Source organism: Nomascus leucogenys, chromosome 20 (genome assembly GCF_006542625.1).
Source record: "Nomascus leucogenys isolate Asia chromosome 20, Asia_NLE_v1, whole genome shotgun sequence".
Taxonomy (NCBI): Eukaryota; Metazoa; Chordata; class Mammalia; order Primates; family Hylobatidae; genus Nomascus; species Nomascus leucogenys.
This window is the reverse complement of record NC_044400.1, coordinates 47,343,552-47,367,295: the sequence shown is the minus strand read 5'-3', so window position 1 is coordinate 47,367,295 and position 23,744 is coordinate 47,343,552. Positions and strand designations below refer to the sequence as shown.

Below are 23,744 nucleotides of genomic sequence, written 5' to 3'. Positions count from 1 at the left end.
ATGTAAACGTTATTAATGAGAAGAAAAGATGACAGTTGTGCTGACCTATTTCTTTTTTCAGGTTCAGTCATTTTTAGCATCACTTGATGGAGAGAAGCTGGAACTCTTAAAAAATGACCTAATTTCCATTAAAGACATCTTTGCAGCCAAAGAATTAGAGAATGAAGAAAATCAAGAAGAACAAGGTAAAAGAAAATAAGTTAAATAGCAAGACAAACTGTTGGCATAATCCTTATGAAACCGCTGTTAATGAACACGGCCCTTTGAATTACTTAATTCAAGTGCTCCTCCTCCAAGCTTCCAAAATACACTGTGCATCTGCTCATGTTACAGGAGCTGGTCACACTGATTTATAAGACTCTCTTTCACTGGGCGGGAACTCCTATTGTTCCTCTGGTGTTCAGCACAATCCCTGGCACATCACAGGCATACAATAAATGCAAATGCATATGGTCAGATGAACAAAGACTGCAATGTGCTAAACAGAGCCCTGATGACTAGAGTTTATGCTGCCACTTTTTTTTTTCTTTTTCTGAGATGGAGTCTCGCTCTGTTGCCAGGCTGGAGTGCAGTGGCGCGACCTCGGCTCACTGCAACCTCCGCCTCCCAGGTTCAAGTGATTCTCCTGCCTCAGTCTCCTGAGTAGCTGGGATACAGGCGCTTGCCACCATGCTCAGCTAATTTTTGTATTTTTAGTAGAGACGGGGTTTCACTATGTTAGCCAGGATGGTCTCGATCTCTTGACCTCATGATCCGCCTGCCTTGGCCTCCCAAAGTGCTGGGATTACAGGCATGAGCCACCGTGCCCGGCCTATGCTGCCACTTATAATTTTTATCTGCATGTGAAAGTTATTTAGTGTGATTAATGTTGATGGTGGGCAAATCTTTTCCTGAATTTTTTTGTATATTTTTCTTATTCCTTTTAATTTATAGGTGTAAGAGTTCGGGTATATTTGCAGGTGTCCTACACTCTACCTAAAAAGTTCAGTTCTGACAAAGGCTGTACCATTTTCTGACAGTGCACCAGGGTATGCTACATCAGGTTGGCAACCACACTTCCCAATAATCTTCCACCCAGATGATAACTGGACCCCAAGGAGATTAGAACTTATTTTATGAGAAGCAAGGCTTCCTTAAGAGGGGAAAACTTACTCTCAGGGTTGGGCATGGTTAATTATTCCTTTAGGTTTGTCCATTTGGGAGCAGAAGGGAGTAAAACATTTGCTATCTACTTGAAGAGAGATTTCTTACCGATGTCATAACCACCGCCCCACTGTTGTTTTGTGTAGGTTATGCTGAAAGGTCAGACAACCTCAGAGACAGGTCTGGCTTCTCCTAGGACCTTTGGAAGGGTCCCATTTGAAACACTTTCACCACTTTCTTGCTATATGGCCTTAAACAAGTTATATACCCTTTCTGAAGTGCAGTATCTTCACTTATAAAATGGAGACGATATATATATATCAGGTTCAAGAGCTGTTGTAGGGGGTCTTATTAGATAATATATCTAAAAACATATATTACAGTGCCTGGCACACAGAACTGCTCGAAAATGTTAGCTGTGCTTATTACTTAAAGTGCTAACACAGTGCCAGGAAAAAGTAAAGGTGCAATAAAGTATAACTTTCATGTATTATTATGCTCATTGTTATTACCCGGCATGCAAAGTAAGGAGAACGTGCATTCTTAAATCGCTGGCAGTGTTTTGTGCCCAGACGTGTTACATTCCTTTAATCAAAGCTCTGACACAAGAGCTCAAATGCTTGAGCCTTGATGTTCAGGGCAAAATTATTCTAAGCATTCAGAAACTGTCATTTAGACACCCTTTCCCTCTTTAGCTCCACACACTGACCTTACATGCTTTCAGCTTAATGAGATTTATGCTCATTGCATCAAAATAAAAGAATCAATTATACTGAAGCATAGAAAAAGGCCGTATCGGAGACAGTTGGGAATCATGTTTTTGAGCATTAGTATGTCCCTCCCAGAGTCACAAAGGATGACAGCCTTGTCTTTGTTTTCCTAATGAAGAAACTAAAACACTAGCTGTCAAAGGTCATGTAGCTCGCCTTGTGCACCCAGGATGAACTAATAGATGGCCCTTTCCCACACTGGCAATCACCAAAAAGAATCAAGCTATTTCTCTTCAAGAGTCATGATGTCTGAGGTAGACCTTGGTCCTATTAAGGGTGTCATTTAGAAAGGACAAAAAGAGAATCCCAGATTCCCCCCAACATCAAGGAGATATTGTTGCCAATGCAATTAAAGAAGTATTGCATCCCCAACTGGTGCTATTCCTTGGAGGGGAAACTTAATTTCAATTTAAATAGAAAACGTTGCTATAAGTGATGTGTTCTAGTCTTAGTGTAGACCTTCAGTAAATTCAGTGTCTTTAAATACATGTTCACATATACACATAGAAAAACCTGAAGTGCTGAACAGCATGCTTTAGCAATGGTAGGTTTGCCTCGCCTTAATTGACAAAACCCTGTTATCTCCTGTAATATATCAATTTTCCCAAGAGGGCATCTCCAGATTTTCAAAACATTCTTAATGTTAATTAACTTAATTTAATAAATAAATGTCCTTCAGAAACTTAATGAAGAACTGGGAGAAAAGAATAGACGTTGTCATTAAATCAATCCAATTATCGAGTGTCACAGCTCCAGAAAGGTTCGGGGATTACACAAAAGCTGTCATAAGGAATCGTTGCAGTGGGGGAAATCCAGGAGCAATCCAGCAGAAATCTAGGAGCAAAATTCTGGAAGAAAACCGAGCATTTTCATCCATTTTTTTCCTTGTAAGCATTACGTTCCTAAAAGCCTCCTAACAACTAAATAATTTATTTGGTACTCTCAGAAAATGTAATAAACTATCATTTTTAGATGAATTTAATATCGGTCTCCTCTGCATTTAATAATGTTAGCTAATGATTTGCATGTTTGTTTTTCCAGCAGAGTGTAATTTTATCACACTGCCATAGATCCGTTAATGTGATTTACCATGGCTGAGAAGAGATTTTAAAAGGCCATTTTCTATTTTTATTGCTCTGGTGAAGATCTTCTCAGCCATGTGTATAGGCCAAGAGTTGTAGTAATAGGTATTGTTTGTTGCAATATTTATTATCATCTGTTTTTATCAACCTCCATTTTTCTCTATGATTTTTTTTTCCAAAATAGTTTCTAAAAGTTGCTGGTGTATGTTTTACAGAGTTAATACACCTTTAAAAGCTGGAGCTCTACAAAGTGCTCGTATCTTAATTTAGTGTTGATTCCTCCCAAATACTTTTAATCTCCCTATGTTTGTATCAGTGTAGCACATAATTTGTTTACATAAAACTTCGTGTTTACAAAACACTTTCACGTTTGTTGCAGTATTTGGTCCTTATAACAGCTGTAAAGAGGAGATGAGTGGGTTTTATTGTCCTCAATTTTCAGAGGAGGCAGTGGAAGCTGAGGAAGCTCTGTGACTGGCCCCAGGCCACAGAACCACCAGATGCAGGAGCTGGGTAGAACGATGCCTTCCAAGTCCCAGCCCAGAACTGTCTGCGTTCTGCAACACTGCCTCATACAGAGTGAGGGGCAGGCAGTTTGGGAAGGAGACCTTGTCGATGCTGCCCAGGTGTGCCCAGCCCCTCTCACTGTCCCTCCCTGGGGAAGACTAGACCAAGACCTCTGCCCAGCAGAGAGAATCTCAGCTTCCGATGGAATCAATCTAGCTCTCTAGCTCTCTCTCTCTCTCTCTCCCTCCCTTTTTGTTTTTTTTTGTTTTTTTCCAGATAGAGTCTCATTCTTTTGCCCAGGCTAGAGTACAGTGGTGCAATCAGCTCACTTCAACCTCCGCCGTCCCAGGTTCAAGTGATTCTCCTGCCTCAGCCTCCCAAGTAGCTGGGATTACGGGCACATGCCACCACGCCTGGCAAATGTTTGTACTTTTAGTAGAGACAGGGTTTCACCATGTTGGCCAGGCTGGTCTCCATCTCCTGACCTCAAGTGATCCAACCATGTCGGCCTCCTAAAGTGCTAGGATTACGGCATGAGCCACTGTTCCTGGCCCTCTCTATCTCTATCTGTCTCTGAGACTGTCTCTCTATCTTTGAGACTGTCTAGCCCTCCAGCTCTCCTTTTGTGTGATTAATGCATTCTCATTCTTGAAGGCTCTGTTCAGGCATCACCTCTTCCAGGAACCCTGCTTCACACCCCTCTGAGAACTGTATTATAAGCTGCAAAAGCACCCTTAGAGCACTTCCCTCTTTGGGTTAAAATGATTTGCTTGTTGTGGCTTCGTCATGAGCAAAAACAGCCGTCTCTGCCTTCTTCCTTGCGCGCACCCGCCTCACTCTGCCGCAGCCACGCTGACACCCTTGCTGCTCCCATGGACGAACCGGGCACACTCCCTCCTGGACTCTACTCTTGCTGCACTGCTGCTGGAAGGCTCTTCCCCCTGACATCTTGTAGCTGGCTCATTGCTGTCCTCCTCTAGCACATTACTCAAATGTCACCTTCTTAGTTAGCTTCCCTCCTGTCTTAGTCCCTTCAGGCTGCTATATCAAAATACCATAGACTATGTGGCTTATAAACAACAGAAATCTATTTCTCACAGTTTTGGAGACCGTAAAGTCGAAGCTCAAAGTGCTGGCAGATTCTGTGTCTAATGAGGGCTCCTGATCTCTGGTTCACAGATAGTGCCTTCTAGTTGTGTCCTTACATGGTGGAAGGGACCAGCTAGCTCCCTGGGGCCTCTTTTATCAGGGCACTAATCCCGTTCATGGGGGGCTCCCCACTTCATGATCTAATCACACCCCCAAAGCCTCACCTCCTATTATCATCACATTGGTATTAGGTTTCAAAATATTAATTTGGAGAGGACAGGGGCATTCAGACCACAGCACCTCCTATTTAAAACTCCTAAACCCCAGCTAGCCCTGTTTATACTTCTCCATAAAACGTATCCCTTGACATTGATGTTATTTACTTATCTGTTTTGTTTTGTTTTGTTTTGTTTTGTTTTGTTTTGTTTTGTTTTTTTGAGACAGAGTCTTGCTCTGTCACCCAGGCTAGAGTGCAGTGGCGTGATCTCAGCTCACTGCAACCTCTGCCTCCCAGGTTCAAGTGATTCTCCTGCCTCAGCCTCCCGAATAGCTGGGATTACAGGCGCCCACCTCCGCGCCCGGCTAATTTTTGTATTTTTAGTAGAGACGGGGTTTCACCATCTTGGCCAGGCTGGTCTCAAACTCCTGACCTCGTGATCCACCCACCTCGGCCTCCCAGAGTGCTGGGATTACAGGCGTGAGCCACCGTGCCCGGACTACTTATCTGTTTTGATTATTGATCTGTTTCCCTCATGAGAATATATGAGTTACAGGTAATAATAAGCGGATCTCAGCCAAATGTTTTGAATAAATACCTACAAGCTACGCCAGGCTATCTTCATGGGCTGCAGATTAACCATTTTGTCCGTAAAACAAAATAGCATCTCCAGACAAGGGCTGGATGCAGTGTTTCTCACATGGCTTAGTCCCCTCTTCAAGGCTCTGCCTTCCCCCACTGGCATAAGCCACAGTATTTTCTTCTTAGAGAGTTCTGAGATCATGTAGTCAGGCGAGATAAATGATGCTTTTATTCTCCCCCAAACTGGTAATAAATCCATGTGGAATCCATTCTTTGGCACCTTTCATAACTGTTCAAAATGGCATGGCCTTGCAGATACTTTAAAAGAGAAAAATAAGATTGTAACCTTTAACAATCTCTTTATTGCCCACAATGATCCTAATTTTTTTATTTTGATATATGATATTTTAATATGTATACTATCTGTTATATATATTAATATATCATATCATTATATATTAGGCAATGTATTAATAAATTATTCCATAAATATTCATTTTAGCACCTATTATATGTGAGGTATTGTGTTAGATGCTCTGGATTCAAGAGTGAGCAGAAGAAATACTGTCTCTGTCCCTCAGTAGCTTCCAGGGTGAAAGGAAGACAGATCATTAAGAAATATTGTAGGACCAGCCAGGTATCCTAGGGAACCTTGGGAAATTTCTCCAGCGAGATAGTTGAGACTAATTCGGCTTATTCAGCACTGTGGTTCTGTGGACATAAAAGGGCACCTGGGTATCATTAGGGTTGCAATGCTAAGCGTAACAATATCGAAGTCATAAATATGATGTTGTCCTGGGTCCCTTAGGCCTGAGAAAGGTCATGCCTTTGTTCATCCCAGTCCTTCTTTCAGCAGATAGCTGCTGACCACCTACAGCTGTGAACAAGACAAGCAAGCTCCCTCCCTGACCTCTTGTTGCCTTTGGGTTGGCCGGGGGGTGTCCCTGCTCGAGCTGCCAAACAGCAAGACTTCAGCGGCCCTGCACCCGGATGCATCTGCTGCCTCACTGCCATGCTCATGAATGGAAGACATTCATCTTTGCCTGGCGGCTGGCGGGCAGGCTGCTACAACCTTCACTTAGTCTACCCCAGCTGCAGGCTGTAATGTTGGGGGAGCTGCCACATCCTGAAGGATGAAAAATAAATCACGCTTCTTCTGTTGTGTTCTATTTCTAGGCTTAGAAGAAAAGGGAGAAGAATTTGCTCGCATGCTTACAGAGCTTCTCTTTGAATTACATGTGGCGGCCACACCTGACAAACTCAATAAGGTCAGCACTGTCTGATTTATAGTTTCTGGTTAAAAAAAAGAAGTGCAGGGGAGAGTCTCTGTTTTAAAGTTCCAGAGATGCACCTGAAATGGAAAACCCCCAAATCTTATATGGCATAGTGCCGGGAGAGGAGTTTGAGGTCAGTAATTAAGATTTGAGGAGGGGCTGGGCGCGGTGGCTCACGCCTATAATCCCAGGACTTCGGGAGGCCCAGGCGGGTGGATCACCTGAGGTCAGGAGTTTGAGATCAGCCTGTCCAACATGGTGAAACCCCGTCTCTACTAAAATACAAAAATTAGCCAAGTGTTCTGGCGCATGCCTGTAATCCCAGCTACTCGGGAGACTGAGGCAAGAGAATCGCTTGAACCCAGGAGGCCAAGGTTGCAGTGAGCTGAGATTGTGCCACAGCACTCCAGCCTAGGTGACAGAGTGAGACTCTGTCTCAAATTTTAAAAAAGGAAAAAATGAAAAGATTTGAGGAGGCAGCATAATGGAATGTGGTGGTGGTGGAGAACATGCTAGATTGTGTCATGAGATCTGCATTTTAGTTGTAATTTTACTAGTAATTACCTTGTGACCTTGAATAAGTCACTTAACTTTTCATGGCAAAATAGAATGTTATGTTGGAGCAGTAGTTATCATCAGATTAGGGGAGGTAAAAAGGGTGCAGAATCACCAAGAGACTTTTTCAAATTTCGCCCCCCACCCCTCTAAAGAAACATGCCAGAATTAGGTAGAGAGAGGCACGTCAGCCAGGTAAACCCCACAGTTCCTCCCACCTGGAGCACAGGGGCTTCATCATGTCTAAGACCATTCCAGCTTTAACAATCTGGGTTCCTCTAACAATATCACAGTGTGTTTTGCAAGTTAGTACAAGGTCTTGCTGTGAAGTTTCTTTAGAGGCCATGATCATTAATTACTTAAAACTGTGTGATGTTTTTCCATTCTCTCTCTCTCTCTGTCTTTCTTTCTTCTTTTTAGTAAGCAGTGGTTTGCATAGGTACTCACTTATCCAGGTGGGTGAGGAAAAGGGCAGAATGAGGAGGTGAGATGAGTAATTTCTTTATCTCTGATAGGGGTCACTGATTCTGGCAGGTCAGTGACTTGAACACAGTGGGAAATTGCCTCATTCATCTCCGTGCAGCACCTGCCACCGCTCAGAGGGGGCATGTGGTGGCTCTGAGATTCCACTGGCTTATTTGCTTAGGGTTAAATCTTTGTCTGTAATAGAGGAAACACTGAAGACAGTTTTGTTGGGTTTTCTCTCCCCAGATCTTCTTGCTGTTAACTTACCATTCAACACTCTGATATTTTTAACTTTGGCGTGTAAGATTTAAGGTGGGAAGTAAGTTTAGTGTAAGCCCCAAAACAACTTTTACTTAAGCAAACAGCTTAAACTATAATGATAAAATTGGAGTGAGTCTGCCCCTTCGTTCTAAATTCAGGGAATAACAGGCAGGGGAGGAGGTTTCTGATTGTTTAATTTAGCCATGATTTTGTAGGGCACAGAGTGTGTAAACTGCACTCATGTGAAATTAAACTAGACACAGAGCAGCACCAGACCTTTCCAGCAGCACTTCTCTTCTCCCCCTTGAGGGTAGAAGACCTGTCATGAATCAAGAAACACAGAGCCCTTCTTCACCTTCCCAGCATGATACATTATTAGGTTCACGAAACATGAAGAGCTTCCTGAGATATATCAGATGAGGACATTTGCTGTAGCCGCGGCCCCATGGCTCAATTTCTAACATATATTTTTTAAAATACTATTATTCTTTTATAGATGGTCATGAAAAGTGAAAAATATACTATAGATTTTTCAATGTGACTGTCATTTTTATTATCTGAATATCATTTTTAAATGCTTTTTAAAGAGTCCTCAGGCCTGCATTGTTCTTTCCATACTTTCTGTTCTGTCCCTCTTTTCTACTTTATATTTACCAGAAAGCAACAACCAGGTTATCTTTTTAGGGGGTTGAAAAATTGCCCCGTCATCCTCCAAACATACAGAGATCTGTTCTTGAAGGCTTAGAGACACTTGATTCTAGTCTTGGGGTTGGAATGACTTAGTTTCCATATTTGCACCATAAAAGGATTGTTTGGTTGGGGACCTCTGCAGGCCATGAAGAGGGCTCGTGACTGGGTGGAAGAGGATGAAACCATGGTGCCAGTAGATGTGGCAAAAGGGTCCGAAGAAGAAACAAAGAAGGAAGAAAAGGAAGAGAAATCTCAAGACCCTCAAGAAGACAAAAAGGAGGAAAAGAGAACTAAGACCATAGAGGTAAATTTATTCTAGATTGTCCACCTACAAGGTAATAAGAGTGTGTTCATTTTATTAACAGCTTAATTTTAATTGAGGAGACGCCATTTCTTTTTCATTTGTTCCATATTATAGAAATATAAGTAGGAATGCAATAAACACTGAAATTTCTCTATGCCAAGATAATTCATTGTTTAACACAGATTTTGTCACTTTTCTCCATAACTTTGCAATTATAATTTAAAGGGACAAAAATCTTTAGGAACATAGTTGATTTACCTTTACAGTAGAATTTCATCTTATATGCAAATGTGCTACTATAAAATGTCTTTATGCCCCATAACTAATGAGGTAATTGAAGCCTTTAAAAAATTCACTGCCATAGCTTTTATTCTGTAATTTAATAAATTTATGTGTGCATAATTTATATCCTGCCTATGTTCAGTAAAGGAGTTTGTAGTAACTTCGTCTTACACTGAGTTTTAATTTTAAAGAAAGTAACTTTTTGGCCGGGTACAGTGACTCGTGCCTGTAATCCCAGCACTTTGGGAGGCCAAGGCAGGTGGATCACCTGAGGTCAGGAGTTTGAGACCAGCCTGACCAACATGGTGAAACCCCGTCTCTACTAAAAATACGAAATAATAATAATAATAATTAGCAGGGTGTGGTGGCGTGTGCTTGTACTCTCAGCTACTTGGGAGGCTGCGGTATGAGAATTGCTTAAACTCGGGAGGTGGAGGTTGCAGTGATTAGATCACTGTAAGGAAAAATATCCATTGAGCTCTGTTCGTTCAGCCAGCCTTCCACACACCTTCTTTAGCACCTGCCTGTTTTGTACCCAGCATTGCTGTAAGCACTGGGGATGCAGCTGTGAACAGACTTGCCACAGCCCTGGGGGCCTTATGGCCCTTCCTGGCAGCATTACACTTAGAGTCTTAGATATGCTTGTAATCTTCAGGTTAACTATTTCATGTTATATATGGGGTATTTTTGAAATAATTATATCACTTCTAATGTCACAGTATTTTTTTAAAAAAGCATCTGCTCTGTAAAAAAATTCTTGCTTGTGTTTATTCATTTCAGGAAGTATACATGTTGTCCATTGAAAGTCTGGCAGAGGTAACAGCGCGCTGTATTGAGCAGCTTCATAAAGTAGCAGAATTAATTCTTCACGGACAAGAGGAGGAAAAACCAGCTCAGGACCAAGCAAAAGTTCTAATAAAGTAAGTAAATGTTACTTTAAATTCTTATTTTCCCAGTTTTATATATAGGTACCATTCAGATACACACATACACACCCACACCCTCTAAGCCACTAAAAGATTCAGATTTCTTTTTGTTTGTTTTTGTTTTTTGTTTTTTGTTTTGCTGAGATGGGATCTCACTCTGTCACCCAGACTGGAGTGCAGTGGCATGATCATGACTCACTGCAGCCCCAAACTCCTGGGCTCACATGATCCTCCCGCCTCAGTCTCCCCAGGAGTTGGGACCACAGGTGCGTGCCACCACATCCAGCTAATTTTTTAATTAATTGCAGAGACCAGGCCTGGCTGTGTTGCCCAGGCTGGTCTCGAACTCCTGAGCTCAAGCAATCCTCCTGCCTCAGCCTTCTAAAATGCTATGATTACAGGCATGAGCCACCATACCTGGCCAAAGATTCAAATTTCAAGTCAACCAATTCCATTGTTCTATGGTCATTTTAAGAAATAAGGATTTTTTTTTTTTTTTTTTTTTTTGGAGACAGAGTCTTGCTCTGTCACCAGGTTGGAGTACAGTGCCATGATCTCAACTCATTGCAACCTCCGCCTCCCAGGTTCAAGTGATTCTCCTGCCTCAGCCTCCCAAGTAGCTGGGATTACAGGCGCACACCACCACATCCAGCTGATTTTTGTATTTTTAGTAGAGACGGGTTTTCACCATGTTGGCCAGGATGGTCTCCATCTCTTGACCTTGTGATCTGCCCGCCTCAGCCTCCCAAAGTGCTGGGATTACACTCGTGAGCCACCACGCCCAGCCAGAAATAAGGATTTCTTTAACAAATGCATTATGTTAGCAAGAAGAAGACTTAACTAGCCATTCTAGGAATTATTTATGAAGAGATTTAAAGGAAAACACACTAAATCATTGCATGAGGCATGAAAGTGCTTATTTAATAGATCAAAGTCTTAGGAGTAAAACCTTTTGAGGGTAATTACATTTTCAACATATACATGAATAGAGAAAGGACACTTTAATGTAACTTCTAGCTAGATTCACGAAATAGGCAAATACAGTCCACTGCTCCTGGGGACTTATACCAGCTCTCCATGTTCCGAACTCTGGTGATGATGGTCACTAATATTAACCAGTTCACTGTGGGTTGTATGTGTGCACCTATGTGTTGCCCTATATCATGTTCTTCAATAAATAATAGCTATTATCATTAGTTTATTAAGTAAAATTAAAATATATGTACCATATATGAATATGCAATCTAGTGAATATACATGAAAATAGTTGGTATGGAGCTGAAAAATAAGCCTTTAACTTTTATGCACATGACTGTATACTGTGGTGTGGAAAATTAACATAGGCCTAAGTACCCTCGTGTTATTAGACAGACACAGGAGCCAAAATAGAGCCCCTGAAAATATCCAAGGATGGAAAGACACAGGTCTCAGCACATTCAATTTACTAGCTAACTAGTCTTTGCTTATTACTGCTTCGGCATTGTCGGTTGGGGAGGAAGTTTTTAGTGGAAAGATCTTCCAAAAAGTCAGCATTAGTGTCTTTGTACTGGCGGCATTTTTCCTCACTTGTAAAGATCTGTCATCTAGTCTAGATTTCCATATCTAAGAATATAAAAATCAAAGTTATTATAAGAACCACAGAATCCCCACCTTAATATTCCTAGAAAGAATGTGCACTCTCCTAAACATTTAGAAGGAAGAGGAAAGGACAAAGTCAGGGAAGTTGAAAATGCTGAGGACAATCTGTAGGTACTGGTTTATCTTTGCAGTACTAACTGGAAAGAAGAGGGCCAAAGTTCAGAAGCCCCTAGGTATGGAAAACGACCTTACTCTTTGCTCCTTTCTGATTCCCAGCCCTGATTGTCCTGACCTTACCAAGCTGCGCCCAGTCCCTGACTTGTCTGTACAATAAGTGCCTCCCCACCCACCTGCCCAACAACATAGGCTGAATGGCTCTGGGATATCTCCCGGATTTACTCTTGACCCCTTCTGCAGACAAGTTTTGGATGGATGGGTGGGTGGGTGGGTGGATGGATGGATGGGTGGATATAGCTCATAAAACCTATATATATTAGAGAAGACCTCTTTTATCAAAGCAAAACTAACCTCTACTGACTTTACTAGATCTTTTAACATACAAGATTCTTAAGTTGGGGTTATAATTTTTCCCACAGCATTTTAATCACTATTCTTGAGAGCTATATGCACTAACTGATAGAAAAATATCAGACATTACCTACATTATTAGGTAATTAGATTGTTTTCAGGTTTTGTCATCATCCATAGTGTTAGGATAAATGTTGTTTTTGTTAAATATTTGTGTGTATCTTGCATTATTTTCTTGGGTAAAGTTCTAGAAGTGGAATGCCTAGCATAAACTCGGAATTTTGATGTCAGTATTAAAAACATATTCTACATAATCTACAGGATCTTTATTTTGAAGCATATAATAAAAACATAATCAAACTATCCAGAGACACCTGAGTTTGAATCCCTCCTCTCCTGCATGTCCTAAGCAGGTTACCTAACTTTCTTACTTTTTTTTTTTTTTAAGACAGAGTTTTGCTCTTGTTGCCCAGGCTGGAGTGCAATGGCGTGATCTCGGCTCACTGCAACCTCCACCTCCTGGCTTCAAGTGATTTTCCTGCCTCAGCCTCCCAAGTAGCTGAGATTACAGGCGCCTGCCACCATGTCCAGCTAATTTTTTGGTATTTTTAGTAGAGACAGGGTTTTACTATGTTGGTCAGGCTGGTCTTGAACTCCTGACCTCCGGTGATCCACCCACCTCGGCCTCCCACAGCTGAGATTACAGGCGTGAGCCACCATTCCCCGGCCACCTAACTTTCTTAAATGTCTGATTTTCCATCTATATAAAATGGAAATAATAACATAACCCATAAGGTCACTCTGAGGATTAAATATGATTAGGCACATGAAAGTGCTTAACATAGTGTCTCAGTGAATGTTCGTGATTATTTTGAAATGACCAAAAAGGTGGAAACCAGCCATCTGGCCAGAGTGTATACCTCTACACATGTGGAGCCCAAGCCTGGCATTTTCCTGCACATGGTTTTGATTCTAAAAGAGGTCAAGTGAGTTGGATGATTATTCTTTAATTAAGCATGGAAAGAAAACCAGGATTAGTTTAAACTGTGATTGCGAATCATGGAAGATGATTAAGGAAAAACGTCTGACTGCACATTTCTGTAGAGCATCTTCAAGCGTGTGTGGCATTCTTTTAAACGTCATACTGAATTAATATCAGAAATGGTCATGACAGTTAAATTATTTTACCTTATTGAAAACATCCAAGCCTTTTTTTTTTTCTTCTTTCAGATTAACTACTGCAATGTGCAATGAAGTGGCCTCCTTATCAAAGAAGTTTACGAATTCTTTAACCACTGTTGGGGTAAGATTACAGTCTTGATTTTTTTTCACCTTTTTTAAGGGAAGTATGTCTGGGAGGTGCTGTGAGGAAATGTGGAGATGCAGCGCCTTCTTTAGTAGCTCCATAAAACTGAAGCTATGCCATGATGTAAGCTAAAGTCAGGCCAAGAGCAACTTCTCTAAGGACAGGCAGCTTAGGACTCTCCTGACTGGGTTCTAGCCTTGAATCTGCCACTTCGGTCTTACAAGATGTTGGGTGAGTCAGTTTTCAAACCTCTGTGGACATCATTTCTTTTGTTTGTTTGTTTGTTTGTTTTTTGGTTTTGTTTTTTTTTTTTTTTTTTTTGAGACAGAGTTTTGCTGTGGTGCCCAGGCTGGAGTGCAGTGGCACGATCTCTGCTCACTGCAAGTTCCGCCTCCCGGGCTCATGCCGTTCTCCTGCCTCAGCCTCCCAAGCAGCTGGGACTACAGGCGCCTGCCACCGCACCCGGATAATTTTTTTGTATTTTTAGTAGAGACAGGGTTTCACCATGTTAGCCAGGATGGTCTCGATCTCCTGACCTCATGATCCACCCACCTCGGCCCTGCAAAGTGTTGGGATTACAGGTGTGAGCCACCATGCCCGGCCTGTTTGTTTTTTTTAATGTGTCAGATGAAAGTTCCTTTTATTACTTAATATCTGTGATATATGTAATTCAGAATCTCTGTTAAAATTATTAATTTTGAATATTCTCATTCACTGTTGCCCTCAGAGCCTACTTTATAAGCCATCCAAGATAAGAGTTTTCTTTTTCCTTTTTTTTTTTTCGAGACTGAGTCTCTTGCCCTGTCGCCCAGCCTGGAGTACAGTGGCACGATCTCGGCTCACCGCAGCCTCCACCTCCTGGGTAGAAGCGATTCTCCTGCCTCAGCCTACAAAATAGTTGGGATTACAGGCACACGCCACCAGGCCCAGCTAATTTTTGTATTTTTAGTAGAGATGGGGTTTCACCATGTTGGCCAGGCTGGTCTTAAACTCCTGACCTAGTGATCCACCCGCCTCAGCCTCCCAAACTGCTGGATTACAGGCATGAGCCACCACGCCCGGCAGAGATAAGAGTTTTCTTTGCTTCATCGTGGCACTTGACTTTAACCAAAAGAAAAAAATGTTACTGATTGGCTCAAGTGTTTCTATTCTCAGGGTAACAAGTCCGAAAGGCTCCGCATTCACTTGGAGGTGTGGCCTCTGGTTATTTTCTTTGGAAATCAGTCATGTTATATAGCTTCACCTTAGTGGGCCCAGAGAAAAGTGGAAAATATTGCCTTTCATCTTCCTGTTTTTTTCCTTTGAAACCCTGGATGCAAAGTGATGTGCTCCATGAGAAATAGCAGGTTTACTTCCTATTCTAATTAGGTTGTTTTCTTGGTTTCAAGTATATCAGTTTCCTAGGGCTGCTCTAACAAAGTACCATAAACTGGGTTATTTTCTCGTGGTTCTGCAGGCTAGACGTCTGAAAACAAGGTGGTATCAGGGCCTTGATCTCTCCAAAGCCTCTAGGATTCTTCCTTGCTTCTTCCAGCTTCTGGTAGCCCCAGGTGTTCCTTGGCTTGTGGCTGCAAAACTCCAGTCTCTCTCTCTGTGTCTTGACATGGCTGCTTTCTCCCTGTGTCTCCACATCACCTTCCCTCCATGCGTGTCTGTGTCCAGATTTCCCTCTGCTTATAAGGACACCAGGCCTATTGGGTTAGAGCATGACCAATATGACCTCATGCTAACTTATCACACCAGCAACAACCCTATCTCCAAATAAGGTCACAGTCTGAGGTGCTAGGGGTTAGGACTTCAATATGTCTTTTTGCAGGGGACACAATTCAAACCATACCAGGAAGCAACAGAAACACATTCTAAAAAATTTAGACAGAAAGGAGGCTTTATGAAAGGCAGTGGAGGAAATGAACCGCTGTGGGGACCCAGCACCAGAGCTCATGCACACTCTTTTTTTATTTTTTGAAACTGTGTCTCACTCTGTTGCCCAGGCTGGAGTGCAGTGGCGCGATCTCGGCTCACTGCAGCCTCCGCCTCCCAAGTTCAAGCGATTCTCATGCCTCAGCCTCCTGAGTAGCTGGGATTACAGGCGTGGGCCACCACTCCCAGCTAATTTTTTTGTATTTTTAGTGCAGACAGGGTTTCACCATGTTGGCCAGGCTGGTCTCAAACCACTGACCTCAGGTGCTCCACCTGCCTCAGCCTCCCAAAGTGCTGGGATTACAGGTGTGAGCCACCACGCCCGGCCCACACATACTCTCTCTAAAGTACTGCTATTAATGTGACTCAGTGACAGCAGTTCCTAACCCTGTGTCTTTCCATTCAAATTCCTGGTTCCTGGGTAAAAAGGTTTGAATAGCTCAGCAGCATGGGTCACACGTCCACCTTGGCTTCACTCAACACCAACTGGGGACAGTGTCTCATTGTGCAGACCTGCAGACCTCCCTGGCTTCTGGGGCATGCCTCCTCCTCCTCCTCAGGCCAAGAGCATTTCTCAAAAGATGAGAAATGACCATGGATCATCCAAAAAGATGCCTGTCCCCCACTCTTCTGTCAGTGACTCTGTGAATAAGGGGTGAGCTATGCACTGCCTATTCATTCTGCCGTCAAGAAATCTGACCTGCTTCTCCTATTTTGTGAAAAAGCACCTTTTATGTTTGTCTAATTTCAGGCCTTCAGCAATAGAGCTTCACTGTATACAAGCAGAATGACAAGGGAGGTGGAAGCTCATTGATACGATAGGCTGGACAAAATGCATTTGCACCCTCAGTGTGGTCCAAGTTACGTGATGTCCATGGACTTTGATATAAACACAAGTTACGTGATGTCCATGGACTTTGATATAAACACTAGGCTTGCAGAGAAGTGTGAGGTCTTAATCATGATGGAATAGCCTTGGTGATGCCGGTTCCTAAGGCTCTATTGCACCCTCTTGTCACCCTTTTCACAGTTTACTAGGTGAGGAAACTGAGGCCCGGAGGGGTGAATTGATTCACTCAAGCCTCTCAGTAGATCTCCTAATTCCTAGTTGGTTATCCACCAGACACATCAGATAGATACCAACTCTTTGGTTCTCTGTGTTTGTTTAGGCTTGAGAGTGTGAATGTCTGTGTGCATGTTTGTGTGTATTATATTTTGCATAATATGTGTTAAATATTAATTTACCTAGTAGTATTCATGGTATTGCTTTCCATTCCTTCTGCATATTGTATCCCAGCGCAGTGCTTCTCAAACTTAAGGTGCACACGGATCAGTTGGAGATGTTGTTAAAATGAAGATTCTTATTCAATAGGTCTGGGATGAGGCTGAGATTCTGTATTTCTAGTAAGCAGTCAGGTGATGACAATGTTCCTGATCCATGGCCCATATTTTATGTAGCAAGGCTGTGGCAGATGGCTGTGCACTTGAACTTTTATATATATATATATATATACACACACGTACAAGTGTTTGCATGAACAAAATCGGGACCACACAGGTTATCATTATGGGGAAGAAAAACTTGAATCTAAAATAGAATTTAGAAAGACCATCTCACCACAACAATACCTCTGATCTTGTGCTGTGATGAATCATTTACATCAAGTCAGTGTTTCTGTTCGCTAAAGCAGCCATTATTCATAACTTGAAGTTAATGAGTGTATATTGCTCTCTAGACTCTATTTAAATTGCTTGCACACCTCATTGATTCTGAAAACCAATGTCATCTTATTGCCCTCATTTGATTATATTTTAGAGGTTTATTGATAATCAAATAAACATGAAAGCAAATACCATAATGGATTTTCTGGTTACTTACTAAAACGACTGGTTTTTTAAAGAGGTTTCTCCCAAGGCTCCATTATGATTTCCCCAGGAAGACATTACTTCACCCTCAGTAGAGTAACTTCAATGAAAGTGGGCTGCTCTGGGAAGATATATTTAATTTATGTATTTTTGTTTACTCTGAACTCTTCCAGGTACTGTAAGAGAAGCTGACTTACTAAGATTGCATCCTCTCTCTCTCCAATCCCTTTAATGGTTTATGGTCTAAGAGTAGATTGAACTCTTAGATAGAGAAGACTATTGATTGATAGACCGATAGCATAAGCAAAGATAATGATACCAACTCTGCCTTTCACTTTAATTTTTTTTTTCGATGGAGTCTCACTCTGTCACCCAGGTTGGAGTGCAATGGTGCGATCTCGGCTCACTGCAACCTCTGCCTCCTGAGTTCAAGCAATTCTCCTGCCTCAGCCTCCTGAGTAGCTGGGATTACAGGCACTTACCACCATGCCCAGCTAATTTTTTTGTATTTTTAGTAGAGACAGGGTTTCACCATGTTGGCCAGGCTGATCTCAAATTCCCGACCTCAGGTGATCCATCCACCTCGGCCTCTCAAAGTTCTGGGACTGCAGGCTTAAGCCACCACACCTGGCCTGCCTTTCATTTTTTGAGCCCCTGCTTTATACCAGGCACTGTACTCTGTGCTTTATATATATTTGCATTTTTCAAATGTGGATCTGCAGAGCTGTTTTCAAGTTATATTTAAGAATGTCTTAATTTTGCTGCTCATCTAGAAGATGCCCTATAACCAAGTTCCTATGTTTGCATTTAAAAGAAGAAAGAAAAAAAAAAGAGTAGGCCAGGGCTTAGACTAGGTTAGGCGAGTGAGGGACTTAACTCACCTGCAAAATGGAAGGGGGCCCAAAAAGGAAACAGAGAAAAACCTCAGGAATCTAGATAGATATTTTAATGAAATATATTTTAAAATAAAAGTACCAAAATATTATGATCATCAAAATATCAAAATTTTAAGTAAAGACAGCGTCCACTCTGCCTACACAACTCAACCTCCCTCACTTCACTCTTATCCCAGATCTGCTACAAAATTTACATAGTGAAAAAGGTCTCGGTTTCAATTTCTAGCTATGTGACCTTAAACAAGTTACTCAACCTTTCTGATCCCTATTCTCTCCTCTTTAAATTGGGGTTATCATGATACCTGCCTACCTCCTAGGATTTCCGTTGTAATTAAATGAGACTAAAAAGGTGCAGCAGCAGGTATGAAGCCTGGTCTGTAGGAAGCATTCTGCTTCCCCTCCTCTTCCTCTGCAAGAGATCCCTCAATAAAGCCAGTGTATTACATTTTACGCGGCAAGCCTTGTAGTATGAGCACCTAATCTGTCAATTTCATACTTCTGATTCCACAGAGCAACAAGAAGGCCGAGGTCCTTAACCCCATGATCAGTAGTGTATTGTTAGAGGTAAGTGGCCTCTGGAGAGAAAGTGCTTCTGAATCAAAGTAAATGTTAGAACTACTTTTTTTTTTTTGCCTTTCTCCCCCACAGCAAATGTTATTGCAATTCTGAATCTCATCATCAAGTCTTTTTTGAGTAAATTTGTGTAGCTCAACCAGCTGTAAACCCTCTGATGAAGCAACAATACCTAATTTTCAAGAATTCCTGATTATAAAAAGAAATGCTAAGCTTGCACGTTATTTCTGTCACTGTTTCCTCCAGCAGTAGCAGATTTCTGCTGCCAAATTTGACACTAGATTTAACACTATGATTATTGGCTGCAATGAGGGGTTATTGCTCATCGGTGATTTTCATAAAAATGGGCACTTCCTTCGATTTAGAATAACCTTTGGTTTAGCTGGGTCTAATCTCCAAGCTGGCAACAATGACAAGGAGAATGTTTAGCCTATGCCCAGTCAATGACAAGGGGCACCATCCTTTCTGACTTCTCACTCTGTGGCCTGCCCACTCACTAGGACTTTGCAGCATCAGTTGTGTTGATATAAAGCTGCCCCAGCCAACACTGCTGGGTCTTTGCCAGAAACAGTAGCCTAAGAGAGAAGAAAAGAGGTCCAGGAAGAACTCTCATTCTTGAATCATAGGCACTGTGTTCTACCTGTAGAGGAAAGGTAGAAGACTGGTAGAGGAAAATCTTCTGTTAGGGGATAAACTGTAAGTGACAGCCACAGGGCACCCAGCTGAAGGCATAAGGTGTTAACAAGCTGAGTTTGAACATGGGCAATGCATATATCATAGGATTTTGCTTTCTGAAGAGGCTGTCCATTGCAAAATTTGGAAATTACAAAAGTTCAGGAGGGCTACTGTATTAGTCCAATTTCACACTGCTGATAAAGACATACCCGAGACTGGGCAATTTACAAAAGAAAGAAATTTATGGACTCACAATTCCACATGGCTGGGGAGGCCTCACAGTCATGGCGGTAGGTGAAAGGCACATCTCACATGGCTGCAGACAAGAGAAGAGAGCTTCTGCAGAGAAACCCCTTTATAAAACCATCAGATCTCATGAGACTTACTCACTATCATGAGAATAGCATGGGAAAAGACCTGCCCCCATGATTCAATTACCTCCCACCAGTTCCCTCCCACAACATGTGGAAACTGTGGGACTTAAAATTCAAGATGAGATTTGGGTGGTGACACAGCCAAACCACATCAGTTACCTATATATTTATAGCATTGTTTTGGGGACTTGTGCCTTACTGTTAAGGAAAATGACAAAGGTACAGAAATAACTAAGTGATGGCACTGAATATTATTGTTTAGGATGCAGCCGCACAGTGGGATGGCATCAGCCAGAAGGAATAGGAGCTGTAGGGGCAGGTCTTGGAGGGACAGGCATAGCTAAGAGACAACCCTGGCAGTCAGAGGCAGAATGTGGTACAAGAAAAATCTCTCCCTTGGCCACCCAGAAGGCATGAAATTAACTTACCATGTCAGGTATGAGAAATAGGAGGTCAAATATTTTTTCCGTTTCCCCAATAGATGTTTTCACATGTTTTAGTTACCCTAACCTTTAAATGGCCTCTCCATCCAATACTGTGTGTTAGTGCACCACAAGACAGGAATAATAATGTCAGCTATCCCAACCAAGCATAAAGTACCATGCATAGGAGGATAACAGTGTTCAAGTTTGCCATGAATAACCGCCCAATAGTATCTCCAGTTAGCTTTATGTTGACCATTCTTGCTTATCTATCTGTAGGGTAGGAGAAACTGAGCTCCTTCATACAGTGTTTTTGTGTTATTTCAGGGCAGTAGGGTTGATCTGGGAAAGGGATAGATAAGACAGGACATACCCTGGGCCAAGAAAGTACACACACTGATGGATCTAAAAAGTCCATAGAAGTGACTCACGCCTGTGATCCCAGCACTTTGGGAGGCCGAGGTGGGCGGATCACGAGGTCAGGAGATCAAGACCATCCTGGCCAACATGGTGAAACCCTGTCTCTACTAAAATACAAAAAAATTGGCTGGGCATGGTGGCGCATGCCTGTAGTCTCAGCTACTCGAGAGGCTGAAGCAGGGGAATCACTTGAACCTGGGAGGCGGAAGTTGCAGTGAGCCAAGATCGTGCCTCTGCACTCCAGCCTGGCAACAGAGCAAGACTCCGTCCAAAAAAAAATCCGTGAAAATGATTTGCCTCATTTTGAGTGAATTATTCTCTCTGTTAGTATAGATAATTGAGAGCTGGACATGCCCCATCCAAAAGCGTGCTTTAAGCACTTGCTTTAAGCACCAATATTGCAAGATAAATATAATCCAATATTGGGGGGTGGGTTGAAGAGTGGGAACATTATCCAATTGGAAGTATCATCAAGGTTGAACTATGAAAATAACCCTTCAACCTCATTTTTCTCCTCTCGCAGGGCTGCAACAGCACGACTTACATACAGGATGCCTTCCAGCTGCTGCTGCCTGTTCTGCAGGTCTCACATATCCAGACCAGTTGTTTGAAAGCACAGCCGTGACCTGGCCGACTCCATCTAGTTAAAGGAGACAGCTGGCCGCCTTGCCTCAATATGTACCATTTAAGGGGATGTTCTCTGTGCACCTGGCCACAGACATCCATTTGAGGACACTACAAGCAATTTTGCACAGACAATATTGAGAATGCAAATTTAGAGAGAGTTATCATTTCTCTCAATGTGTATAATTGTTTTTACAAACAATTGTGTTTTCTTTATGTTAATTTAAACTTACACGGCTTATATTGAAAATTTCCTTTCATCTGAAATTTATTTACAAATATTCGTGTTCATTTTCCTGGTTAAGCATGCTATATTTAGAAATTCATGGGCAGACCTTAGACTTTTTTTTAGTCCTTTAAGTTTCGACCTTTAAATGTTCCATTCTTATAGTATTACTTTAAATCAATTCTAAAACTGAACTTTGTTTTGTTACATAAATGTCGCAGGCAAAAATCACACTACTTATAGATTTTACCTATTATGGTAAAAAAAGGAACATATTGTCATTCTTTTTTTTTTTTTGAGACAGAGTCTCACTCTGCCGCCAGGCTGGAGTGTGTTGGCGTAATCTCAGCTCACTGCAACCTCTGCCTCCTGGGTTCAAGCGATTCTCCTGCCTCAGCCTCCTGAGTAGCTGGGACTACAGGCGTGTGCCACCATGCCCAGCCAATTTTTTTTGTATTTTTAGTAGAGACAGGGTTTCACCATGTTGGCCAGGATGGTCTCGATCTCCTGACCTCGTGATCCGCCCGCCTCGGCCTCCCAAAGTGCTGGGATTACAGGCTTGAGCCACCGCACCCAGCCAGTCATTCATTCTTGCAACAAGCATTTATTGAGCACCTACTGTGTGCTCACAGTAAAGAAACATGATCTTATCCCAGTAGAGGTAGATATTCTGAAAGAGAATAATTCTTAAACTGCTTAAAACAGGGGTCCCCACTCCCAGGCCACAGATCAGTACCGGTCCATGGCACTGGTTAGGAACCAGGCCACACAGCAGGGGGTGAGCGGTGGGTGAGTGAGCACAGCTTCATCTGTATTTACAGCTGCTCCCCATAGCTTGCATTACTGCCTGAGCTCTGCCTCCTGTCAGGTGAGCAGCAGCGTTAGAGTCCCATGGGAGTGCGAACCTTGTTGTGAACTGCACATGCGAGGGATCTAGGTTGTGTGCTCCTTATGAGAATCTAATGCCTGATGAATCTAATGCCTCAAGATTTGAGGTTGAATAGTTTCGTGCCGAAACCATCCCCCACCCCCATCCCACTACCCCGAGTCCATGAAAAAATTGTCTTCCATGAAACCGGTCCCTGAGACCAGAAAGGTTGGGGACCACTGGCTTAAAATACCAATAAATTTTTGAACCTTAAAAACTTTGAAGAACAAGGTAAATTGGTGTTTTATTTAATGTCCTACTCTTTGTTGTATTTCCTATACTCCTTACACTACTTTATCCCAAACTATATATATGAGGTGAAAATATATATATGAAAAGGGATACTAAAGAATATTTATTTTAAAATTAATTTCTTATGATCATGAGCACATGATGGCATAATTACAAAGCTTAGAAGTATTCAAATAGAAAATCAAAAGTGTTTCAATACAGTAGAATCCCAGGACTGCCTTTTAAAATCGCTTCACAGATCACACTCGCTGGTGGCAAATATCATCATCGTTGCTAAAGGACAGAAAATACTGATGTGTGTTTTAACTAACTGGTATATTGATCCATGGGAGACTGCACAGAAGACCCTGCAGCCAGGAGGGGCATTGTCAGTGGCTGAGCTCCACGCCTTCATTGCAGCTGCGTGTTCTATAGAATACACCTGCTTCACAGCCCTGTGGACGTCCCTACAGGCACTGTCATGTGAAGCCTTGCCTAGTAGCTCTCTCCAGGGCAAATGAAGCTGACCGTTTTGCAAGGTGGAAACCTCTTATTCACATTTGCTTTGATTCCCCAATGGAGTAGACTGCCTTTGTTCCATACAGGCAAAGTAGGGATATTTTAATATCATCCTACTTCTTATTAGCATTTCATTTGTCAATGTACTGTATTTCGTTTGTATGTCTCCTGAAACATGCAAATAGAAAACATAAGAACACTTTATGTACAATCTGGAAAAAAATTACCTGAGAAATCAATTAAAGATTTTTCTCCTTTTCTGATTGCCAGAAATGTTTTTAAGTCTAGAGAATGATTAACTGATGAAAATGTTGCATTTACCTCTTCATCAATTTTAGACTTTTTATGTGTAGAGCAGAGGAAATGATTTAGATTTACAATTTCTTCACATCAGTTTTTTGTTGTTTTTTGTTGTTGTTTTTTCGTTTTTTGCATCAGATGGGTTTAGATATTAAGCGGAAATGTAAAAGAGAAAAAAGTGGCAGGGCTCAGTGGCTCACACCTGTAATCC

General features: G+C 42.0%; 1 protein-coding gene across 2 annotated transcripts in view; it reads left to right on the top strand.

Moving 5' to 3' along the window:
- Window positions 1–23,491, top strand: part of FAM114A1 (family with sequence similarity 114 member A1) — a 74,509-nt gene extending 51,018 nt beyond the window's left edge. For both annotated transcript variants that reach the window (XM_030801222.1, XM_030801223.1), the window contains 7 exons: window positions 62–185; window positions 6,567–6,658; window positions 8,778–8,939; window positions 10,002–10,141; window positions 13,484–13,556; window positions 18,752–18,805; window positions 21,229–23,491. In XM_030801222.1, the coding sequence (XP_030657082.1) occupies window positions 62–185; window positions 6,567–6,658; window positions 8,778–8,939; window positions 10,002–10,141; window positions 13,484–13,556; window positions 18,752–18,805; window positions 21,229–21,330 (747 nt within the window). In that variant the 3' untranslated portion in view covers window positions 21,331–23,491. The remainder of the gene's footprint in view (window positions 1–61; window positions 186–6,566; window positions 6,659–8,777; window positions 8,940–10,001; window positions 10,142–13,483; window positions 13,557–18,751; window positions 18,806–21,228) is intronic.
- Window positions 23,492–23,744: the final 253 nt, after the last annotated feature.